General features: G+C 42.2%; 1 protein-coding gene across 1 annotated transcript in view; it reads right to left on the bottom strand.

Annotated features, from left to right (window-relative positions):
• Nucleotides 1-4,553: 4,553 nt before the first annotated feature.
• The window catches only part of LOC140198395 (contactin-associated protein-like 5), a 1,369,276-nt gene continuing 1,362,427 nt past the window's right edge, over nucleotides 4,554-11,402 (bottom strand). The window contains exon 25 of the mRNA XM_072259488.1: nucleotides 4,554-4,750. Within this exon, the coding sequence (XP_072115589.1) occupies nucleotides 4,554-4,750 (197 nt within the window). The remainder of the gene's footprint in view (nucleotides 4,751-11,402) is intronic.

The raw sequence follows: 11,402 nt of genomic DNA, 5'->3' as shown, positions 1-11,402 counted from the left end.
CAAAATGCTTTGTTTCTCCCCGGGGGTGAAGGGCTTATGAATATTCGTAATCAAAGTCAAGGGCTGGCTTGGATCAGCAGGGTTCTCAACCTGACGTTGCCTGACCTCAATAGGTGCCATTCTGGTATATCTATCTGGATAAAACCTCTCCCTGAGATATCTCCACACTAATTCCCACCCTGTGCAGAATATAAAAGATGGATAGCAGTTAAACAGTACGTAGTTAAAACCACAGAGTATGTATTCCACAATCTGCCACTTTTGGGTACCTGAACTCATGATGTCTGCTCTATTCCTTTGCATTACACTTGCAAACGCATACACTAAAATGCAGCTCCCCGAACGAGTATACACGTCCTTACTCTGGCGTCTCAAACCATACCATCAGTTACCACCTTTTGCAACTGGTGGCTCCGTCTCACCAAGTTAACCAAGTTAACACGCAAAGTTTCCTCATTGACATAAACACACATGCACACGCACACACTACTTTTATATCTACCAGTTCAGCTCTCCGTATTCATGATACCTCGTGTTCCCTTGTACCACCGACCGAACAGATCCAAGTATGAGTGTTATTTTAGAAAAATACTCACCAACTTAGACTGCTGGGAACGCTGGCCACACGATGGGTCATGAAGGTATTCCGCTCCTGACACCAAATGTTGTAGTGTGGATGAAATCGCCTGAGAGACAGAGTTTCTGGTAAGCAGCTTCTTTTTTCGACAAAACAAGGTACAGCAGGCATCATACGGACAGAGACGCTTTCGGTAGAAAGGTCTGCTAACCCAATGTGGGCTCAATATTCATATGCTCAAAACAAAGGGCAATTCCTATTTACAAAGTATAGACAATGCATAGACAATGTTTCCTTTTGAAGCTACATACAAAACATCACACCTTCTGACTTCATCCTTTCCTCCTGATGTCAACATGTCTGGGTTGGTACTCACAGCCTTTAGGAACGCAAGTTAAATCCACAATGCATTTATTTGGTATTTTACATGCTAACATAGAGGAGAATTCATATTTATAAAGTATAGGTAATACTGTCTTCAAAACTACAGCATCTGGTCAAACTACGGTGTCAGCAGCGTCTGGTATTCACAGTTTTTAGGAAATGCATTGTTATGAACTCAATCCATAGTACTTTATCAAACAGAAGACTGGTGGCCAAGCCATTTAAGTGTAAATGAATCATCTGCCCAAAAACTCACTCTAACAACATCAAATCAAATCTGGGATTCATGCCACACCATCACCCAACCTCTTCAGTATTTATACTGTCACAAGCACACAATCTTTTGCAAAGTGGTTTAATTTCAAATAGGCTATCAGATTAATTAATAGAACAAATTCTGTGATTATACGCATATTTAGACTTATGGAAAAGACTCAGTAGAAATGAAAATTATTTCTTAATTGGAAAGGTTATTGGTGTCATATTGTTAGTTTCCATTATTCTAACTTAATTGTGGAACTGAGGTAACCATTGTGCAAAATTAATATATACAAAATGCTGGAAATATGGGGTGTTGCTCCTCCAACCTGAGAGTGGCCTCATTGTGCCAGTAGAGGTGGTCATGGACTTGTATATTGGAATGGGAATGGGAAATGGAATTAAAATGATTGGCCATCACGAAATGCTGCTTAATGCAGACGGAACAAAGGTGCTCGACAAAGCATTTCCCCCAATCTACATCTGCACTTCCAACCTGAGAGTGGCCTCCTCTATTACATTATATGATGAGGCCACTCTCAAACTGAAGGAGCAACATCTTGGTGGCCTCCAACCTAATGGCAAGAAATTCAAATTCTCCAACTTCTGGTAATTTCCCCCCTTCCCTTTCCTTCTTCTTCCATTCCCTACTCTGGTTTCTCCCTTACGTTTTCTCTTCTCCTCAACTGTCTATCATCTCCCCCTGGTGTCCTTTCTCTTTCCTTTTGTTCCATGGTCCACTATCAGCTCACATCAGAATCTTTCTTCTTCAGCCCTTTATATTTTTCACCTATCACCTCCCAGCTCCTCATTTCATTCCCCTCCCCACCCATCTGGCTTCATCTATCACCTTCTAGCTTGTACTCCTTCACTTCTCCTCACTTCTTATCCTGGCTTTTTCCCTTTTGCTTTCCAGTCCTGGTGAAGAATCTCGGCCCAAAACATCAACTGTTTATTCCTTTTCATTGATGCTTCCTGACCTGCTCAGTTCTTTAAGCATTTTATATGTTTTACTCTGGATTTTCAGCAGCTACAGAATCTCCTGTGTTTATGGTTGCACAAAATTACACATGGCCACTTCGAATTCATCATTAGTCTTAACATGACTTAGGATATCCCTTTATTTTTGTTTTACAAAAGAACTGTGAAACCTTTACACAAGGAGATACTTCAAGAATTCAGAACACATAACAAGACCTTACAAAGCACTTGTTATAAACATATGTGAGGCTGTAGCCATTATTTTAAATCCAGCATCATAGCACTTCAGTCACATTCTAGAAATGAAACAGATTTTCAATAACATAAATTTGTTAGTTGTTGGTTTTAAATGTTAGTGATGCTATTTATTAGATGATGACCAATTGTATAATAAAGGGCAGATTATGTGTTACAATTATAGAGTTTAAATAGAAAACTATCTACCCACAGTGGACTATTACACTTTTAAGTGCTGATGTTATTAATAATTACAATTATTTAGGCCACAGATAAAGTCGTGTACATTTCTGGTTATCACTCAACAACATGGAACGACAGCACTACAGAGAATACAGAATAAATTTATAAGGAAGTTACTGGTGATTATTTATTTTATTTAGAAATACAGTGCAGAATAAGTCCTCCCAGCCCTTCAAGCCACACCACCAGCAACCCTGGATTTAACCCTAGCCTAACCACAGGACAGTTTATAATGACCAATTAACCTACAAACCGGAGTTCTTTGGACTTTGGGAGGAAACCAGAGCACGAGGAGAAAACCCATTCCACAGGGAGGATGTACAGACTCCTTACAGATGATGTCAGATTGGGATTGCGAACTCTGACACCCGAGCTATAATAGTGTCGTGCTAAATGCTATGCAAGTGTGGTATCATACGCTTATGAGTAGAGTCTGGTTAGGCTGGGATTGTTTTCTTTGGAGTGTAGGGGACTGAAGGAGGATTTAATAAAGCTGTACAAAATTGTGATCAACCTTGGCAAGTTAGACTGAAAAGGATTGGTTACTTTTGCAGATAAGTCACTAACTAGGGAGTGCAGATTTAAGTTAATAGGTTAAGAAGATTAAAGTGGAGTTGGGAAAATACTATTTCACTTAATGAACGCCAGAGATCTAAAACTCACTGCCTGAGAGGGTGATGAAGGTAGAAAATCTCACCTGGGTGAGCACTTGAAAAATCATAACCTGCAAGACGATGGAATTAACCTGATATCAAACAAAGGCCTCTGTTCTGTGCCATTAATTCCTAGTCTTCTATGAAGACAGTTTATATTTTTCATTTACTTATGGAATGGCAATGAAAAGTGATTAATTTCCATTTCAGGTATCCAGTTAATCTCAGTTTAAGCAGAAGATTGTTACATCTGGGCTCTAGTTCGCTTAGCTATGCACCAATAATTTGTGAAGTATACAACTCCTGAAACTATTTAAATTTCTATTCCACTGATTCTGTGGCCTCTCTAAATCAGAGCACCTTCTTTATTCCAATTGGATTGTGATTGCGACAGTTTGAAATGGCCAAGATATGTTAATTGATTTTCAGCATAGTGTTCCATAGTTAAATGCTGTTTTTTGTTAAAAACAGTTAATTGTGTTGCGCAGGGGACAGAAACTTATCAAACATTTCTACTCAGAATGAAACTGCAATCTATCCAATGCACCATAGATAGGTTGTAAGCATGATAGCATGAGCTGCTTTTGTTTTGATTATTCCAGTTCTTTGGGAAAATAAAATCACACCTTTCTATCAACTGCACTAATCGTATTTCAGCTTTTCCTAACCAATTACAGCCAAGCACAGATTGGAAATGTGTTATTGAAATACCAACTTCATTGCAGAACAGAGGAATCAACTGAACCTGTCACCTAGAACAACCACAAAAGATCACTGAATGAAGAAGCTCTTGCTACTGAGGTCTTATAGGTAGAAACAACATCGAAATTCCTAATGTCAGATTATTCCAACAGAGGGATCTGATGTAGTTCCAGCTTCTTTGTAAATTATTCAACTGCAGTGGTCAATGTATAAAATAATGCTATGTAGGTAAATAGGATTATTGGCTTTGGACCAATTAAAACAACTTTCAACATTCAATGGCTGCTTCTATATCCTTATTTAATTCTAAAAAAAATTACATCTCCACTCCCCTGAGCTCACCCACAGTTAACAAGAAAATACTACTTCTGCCTATGTGAACTGCACAATTCCTTGAGCCAATGTTTGACCATTTAGTCTGAAGAATTTACAGTGAACTCATAGCAGGCAGCAAGTCCAGACTGCTGGCGTTACTCTGCTGTTGCAACTGTCGAAATGAGGAGGGGCTTCCATCGCTGTCAGATGAAATATTCTTTTGTGCTCTCACTAACAGAGTCCTGCATATTGGCATTGGTCCTCAGTGTGGCGTCTGTGGTCTCCGCATATTCCACCTCCTTTGTTTCATTGGTGCGGTACGTCCCTTTGTGCTTGTACAACAAGCGTCCCATGATGGCCGTGATGCAGAGGGTGACAAAGATCACCACCGCTATCACACCTGTGGGTGAGAATGAAGGAGTCAAGTTATAGGAGCAGGCACAGCAGCAGGTAAGACAGTCTCATTGACAACCAATTAGGTAATGCAATGCAACAGCTAACAATGGGCACAATGCTTTGGGTATAACTTGCTGAATATTAAATAGGGAATTTTTTTTCTGTGAATATCAGCATCAGATTTTTCACAAGAATGGTGTACAGGAATACCTTCTTCACCTCTGCCGTCAGATTTCTGAGTGGTCCATGAATACCATCTCATTATTTCTCTTTTAATTGATTGATCCTTGCCAACTATAGTGTTTTTTTTTGCCTTGCACTGCACTGCCACTACAAAAGCAGCAAAAACACATGTTAATGGTAAGAAACTGAGTTTGGTTCTGATTCTATAGGAGATCAACATTTTATGGGAAGGAGGGACTTTACTTCAAACCAGCTTTTTTTGGTATTGATATTATCTTTGTTTTTTTTCAATCCCTTCTTCTGTGTAACTTAAAACAAATTTGCTACATAAACTTTGCAGCTCTGATGGAAAAATAACAGCCTGAAAGTTTAATTCAGATTTTCATTTCACAGATGTTGTCTGACCTGCTGAGTTTTTTTCCCAGTGTTTTCAGTACCCAATGTGCATTTCTAGCATTCTGCCAGAGGGTAGTGTTGAAAGCAAATACAACAGTGGTGTTTAAAAGGCTGTAGATAGATACATGTACATGCAGGGATTGGAACTATGGAACATGTAAAGGCAGAAGAGGTTTGGCATTGTGTTTGACACAGATTATTAGGAGCCAATGGGGCATCAGTGTTGTACTGTTCTATGTCCTATCCCCTGGTGCAGGTTTCATTTATTGAAATGGGCCATGCCATCTTCTCATAGCTACCATCGGGCTGGAGGTACAGAAGCCTGAAATTCCATACCACTAAGTTCAAGAGCAACTCCTTCCCTCTAATCATTTGGTCTTTGAACCATCCTGCACAATCCTGCACTACTCTAGGATAGCAACACTTATGATCATTTTTCACTACAATAGATATTTTTTGCTTTTGCTCTTTCTTTGAAAAATTGTGCATGTTATATGGGTCTTATCTTGTGAATGCTGTGTCTATGATACTGCAAATTTTTGATTACACCTGTGCATGCAAATGACAATAACCTCAACTTTGATGTGGCTCTATAAAGGAGAATATTTGGGGTGTCTTTTCCTCATTTGGGCTCTCTTAGCTAATAACGGTGAGCTGAGCTGACATTGAGGTTTGAACTGTGAAAACGATTGCTTGGCTGGTTTGATTTTGCAGGCTCCAAATGCAAAGTGTCTCCCTATTAGAGGGTCCATTATTGGCCACTTAGTCAATGCCTCCTTCCTCTTTTTTTTTTAAATTTGGGAGATGATACTACTGTTGTTCTGCTAGAACTTGCCTTTCAAAGCTTCTTTATCTACCTGTTCTTCTTGCCTAGGCTCAGTTTCAGCCTGCATCGCATGACCTTGAAGTTCAGGGGCTACTAATTTTCTCACCACTGAAAATGATTTTCCACCACGAGGCATATCATGATAAAGTCTTCACACCTGCTGGGCCTTCCCAGAATGAGAAAACCATCAAATACAACTTTTAGAAGAGCAATGAAGCTCTTCACAGTAATTTGTGCACCAGAAAGTCTCTCATTGTATTGCTGCCCAGCCATACTTTCAGTACAGAGCCACAGAAATGGAAGGTGAAATACTGTGGTGTCTTTGTCCAGATAATACCTTCAGTCACAGGTATCTCCTTGCCCTAATAATACCTTCAGTCACAGGTAGCCCTCAGTGGTTTGTCCATAAGAATAAGACATAGGAGCAGAATTAGGCCATTCGCACATCGAGCCTCCTCTGTCATTCAATAACTGATCTTTTTACCCCCTCTCAGCCCCACTCTCCAGCCTTCTCCCCATAACCTTTAATGCTGTGTCCAATAAATAACTTACCAATCCCTGCCTTAAACACATCCAATGACCTGGGCTCCACAGCTGCCTGTGGTAACAAATTCCACAAATTCGCCATCCTCTGGCTAAAGAAGTTTCTACGCATCTCATTTTGAAATGGATGCCTCTCTATCCTGAGGCTACGTCCTCCTGTCCCAGACTCTCCCACCATGTGAAACATCCTTTCCACATCTATTCTGTCCAGGCCTTTCAACATTCGAAAGGCTTCAATGAGATACCCCATTATCCTTCTAAATTCCAGTGACTTGGCTATCAAATGTTCGTCGTATAACCCTTTCATTCCCAGAATCATCCTTGTGAACCTCCTCTAAACCCTCTCCAATGGCAGCACATCTTTTCTTAGATGAGGACCCCAAAACTGTTCACAATACTCAAGATGAGGCCTCACCAATACCTTATAAACCCTCAGCATCACATCCCTGCTCTTCTAGACCTCTAGAAAAGAATGCTAACATTGCATTTGCCTTCCTCACCACTGACTCAACCTGCAAGTTAACCTTTTGGGTGTTCTACACAAGGACTCCCAAGTCCCTTTGCATCTCAGATTATTGCATTTTCTTCTCATTTAGAAAATAGAAATAAGTGTGCAGACTACTACCAATGACCATGAGTTTTCCAAGATCAAATTTCATTTGCCACTCTCTTGCCCGTTCTCCTAATCTGTCTAAGTCCTTCTCCAGCCTACCTGTTTCCTCAACTCTACCTGCCCTTCCAGCAACCTCTGTATCATCTGTAAATCTGGCAATACAGCCATCTATTCCATCATCGAAATGATTGAAATACAGTATTAAAAAGAAATGGCCCCAACACCAACCCCTGCAGAATACCACTGGTCACTGGCAGCCAACCAGAAAAGGATCATTTTATTCCCATTTGCTGCTTCCTACCAATTAGCCAATGCTCTAACCATGCCACTTACTTTGGTAAGCAGCCTTATGTGTCAAAGGCCTTCCGAAAGTCCAAATATATAACATTCACTGCATTCCCTTTATCCATCCTACTTGTAATGTCCTCAAAGAATTCCAACAGGATTGTCAGGTAAGATTTTCCCTTAAGGAAATCATGCTGTCTTTGTCCTATCTTGGCCTGAGTCACCAAGTACTCCATAACCTTATCTTTAATAAACGACACCAACATCTTCCCAACCACTGAGGCCAGGCAAAATGGTCTAAATTTCCTTTCTGCTGCCTTCCTCCTTTCTTAAAGATTAGAGTAACATTTGCAATTTTCCAATCCTCTGACACCATGCAAGAGTCAAGTGATTTTTGAAAGATCATTACTAATGCCTCCACAATCTCTACCACCACCTCTTTCAGAAGCCTAGCGTACGGTTCATCTGGTCTGAGTAACTTATGTACCCTGAGGTCTTTCCACTTTTTGAACACCTTCTTCCTTGTAATATTAACTGCACTCACTTCTCTTCCCTCACACCCTTCAACATCTGGCACACTGCTAATAGCTTCCACAGTGAAGACTGATGCAAAATATTCATTCAGTTCATCTGCCATCTCCTTGTTCCCTGTTATTATTTCTCCAGCCTCATTTTCTAGAGGTCCTATATCCACTCTCATCTCTCTTTCATTTATTTATTTATTTTAAACAGGCTTGATAAAGCTTTTACTATCCACATTGATATTGTTTGCCTGCTGCATTCATATTTCCTCTATCTTCCCGCTAATTTTTGCTTTTTTGTATACCCCCTTTTGCTTTCAAAATACATCTATCCTGCACCTGGGGTGTATGGGGTGTCAGGGAGGGGTAGCACCTCTGGTGGGGGAACATGTTGCTTCCCTTTCAGGGCGGTTGGCCCACCTTTGGTCCCCACCTGGCACTCAGCTCTCACCTGTGGCTCCCCGTAGCTGTTTGCATGCAACAGCGGCCACACCCCGGGCAACGGCTTCGACAAGCCAGCTAACCAGGTGAGGGTAGCTGACGAGTCTCAAACCCTCGGTGAGATAGGGACGCAAACAACAGGAATTCTGCAGATGCTGGAAATTCAAGCAACACACATAAAAGTTGCTGGTGAACGCAGCAGGCCAGGCAGCATCTCTAGGAAGAGGTGCAGTCGACATTTCAGGCCAAGACCCTTCGTCAGGACTAACTGAAGGAAGAGTGAGTAAGGGATTTGTCTATCCCAGCATGTGAAGACAGACCCCGGCGGACTGAGCGGTTGAGACCAACGGAAGGTCCAACGGTCAAGAAGGCGGTCTCTGCAAGCGTCGTGGAATGTGTAGAGCAGAACAAGACACAGAAGACGTCCTGGTCATCCACTGCGCCTAGTCCCATCTCCAGCCGTCTCGACTCTTGTCTTGCCGCTGGATCCAGATGGGAATTGGGAAGAGAGAGTGAGGCTGACACTGCGCAACTCTCCCTCACTTAAATCCAAATCAAGCGCTGGTCTCGACACCATCACAATGTCGAGGTCTTCATCAACAACAACATCCTGCACCTTCCTCATTTTTCCTAGAAACTCACACCAGTGCTGATCTGCTGTCATCCCTGCCAGCATCTCCTTCCAGTTTACTTTGGCCAACTCCTCTCTCATACCACTGTAATTTCCTTTACTCTACTGAAATATTTACTCTACTGAAATATTGTTATACTTTACTTTCTTCATGTCAAATTTCCAGTTGAACTCAATCATATTGTAATTATTGCCTCCTTAGCGAACTTAATGAAGAAGTACCCTAATCGCCTCTGGTTCATTACATAACACCCAGTCCAATATGGCTGATCCCCTAGTAGGCTCAACGACAAACTGTTCAAAAAAGGGGGGGGAGGGAATATCAACTCAGACCATGAGAGGCCTGCATCGGGCATTTTGACGCCTTACAAGGCGTAGATTGGAAGTCTGTGTGGGGTGCCAATCCTCGCACAGACACTAGAGCAATGTGTGGTTAAGTGCCTTGCTCAAGGACATAAACATGTTGCCACAGCTGAGGCTCAAACTAGCAACCATCAGATCATTAGATGAATGCTCTAAAAAGCCATTTCATAAGCATTCAACGAACTCGCTTTCTTGAGATCCATTACCAAACTAATTTTCCCGATTGACCTGCGTGTTGAAATCTCTCATGACTATCATAACATTGCCCTTTTCACACAACTTTTCTATTTCCCATTGTAATCTATACTCGACATCCCAGCTGGCATTGGGTGGCCTGTATATATGTGCCATCAACGTCCTTTTACCCTTGCAGTTTTTTGACTCAGTCCACAAGGATCCAACATTTTCCGATCCTATGTCACATTTTTCCACTGATTTGATGCCATTCTTTACCAGCAGAGCCACGCCACCCCCTCTGCCTACCTTCCTATCCCTCCAATAGGATGTGTAACCTTGGACATTCAACTCCCAACTACAACCATCCTTCAGCCATGATCCGGTGATGGCCACAACACCATACCTGACAATCTGTAATAGTGCAAGAAGATCATCCACCTTATTTCTGATACTCCATGCATTGAGATATAACTCTCTGAGTACTGTATTTCTACCCCTTTTGATTCTGCATCCCTAATGCACTGATTCTCACTCTGCTGGCTGCAATTTTTTTCCTCGTCTACTGCCTGTCCTTCCTGACAGTCTGACTGCATGCTATCTTTGCTTTTTTTTTAAACCATATATCCTAACCCGAGTCTCTAACAAACCTGCTCATGAGAATATTGGTCCCCTTCAGGTTCAGGTACAACCTGTCACTTTTGTACAGGTCATACCTCCTCTAGAAGAGATCCCAATGATCAAAGAACCTGAAGCCCTGCCCCTGCACCAACTTCTCAGCCAAGTATTTATCTGCCAAATCATCCTGTTTGTACCCTCACTGGTGTGTGGCAAAGGCAGCAATCCAGAAATTACCCTGGGTGGTCCTGCTTCTCAGCTTTCTGCCTGGCTCTCTAAATACCCTCTTCAGGACCTCTTTTCTTTTCCTTCCTATGTCACTGGTACTGTCATGTACCAAGACCATCTGGCTGCTCCCTCTCCTCCTCCAAAGTGCTGTGGATGCGATCTGAGATGTCCCTGACCCTGGCACCTGGGCGGCAACTTACCACCCAGAGGGCCCGTTCACGTCCACAGACTCTCCTGTCTGTTCCTCTGACTATTGAGTCCCCTATCACTGCCCCTCTCCTCCTTTCCCTCGTTCCATTCTGCACCACGGACCCGTGTTCAGTGCCAATAACCTGTTGTCTGTGGCATTCCCCGGGAGGTCATCCCCCACAACAGTATCCAAAGCGGTATACATATTATTGAGGGGAATGGCCACAGGGATGCTCTGTGCTAACTGTCTATTCACATATCAATTTCTCCTGAGTCACCCAGCTACTCGTATTCCTACAAGTTAGAGGAGACTACTTCCCTGTAACACTTACCGATGATCTCCTCACTCTCCCGTACAAGCCGAAGGTCATCCAGCTGCTGCTCCAGATCCCAAACACAGTCTTCAAGGAGCTGCAGCTGAATGCACTTCACGCAGATCTAGTTTCCTGGGATCTCTGGGTTTTTCAGGACTCCAAAATTTGGCCTGAAGAACACGCAACGGCCATTTACTAGGTAGAGTAAGAGAGAAAAAATAGGGAACCATAAAAGACATTTACCCAGACCCAGTGCCTCTTTCAAGCTGAAGTCTCCTTTGAGCCAAAACCTGACACTCCTACTCTCACCACTGGCCTACTCCCAATGATC

Source organism: Mobula birostris, chromosome 5 (genome assembly GCF_030028105.1).
Source record: "Mobula birostris isolate sMobBir1 chromosome 5, sMobBir1.hap1, whole genome shotgun sequence".
Lineage (NCBI taxonomy): Eukaryota > Metazoa > Chordata > Chondrichthyes > Myliobatiformes > Myliobatidae > Mobula > Mobula birostris.
This window is presented reverse-complemented; position numbering and strand designations above follow the sequence as displayed.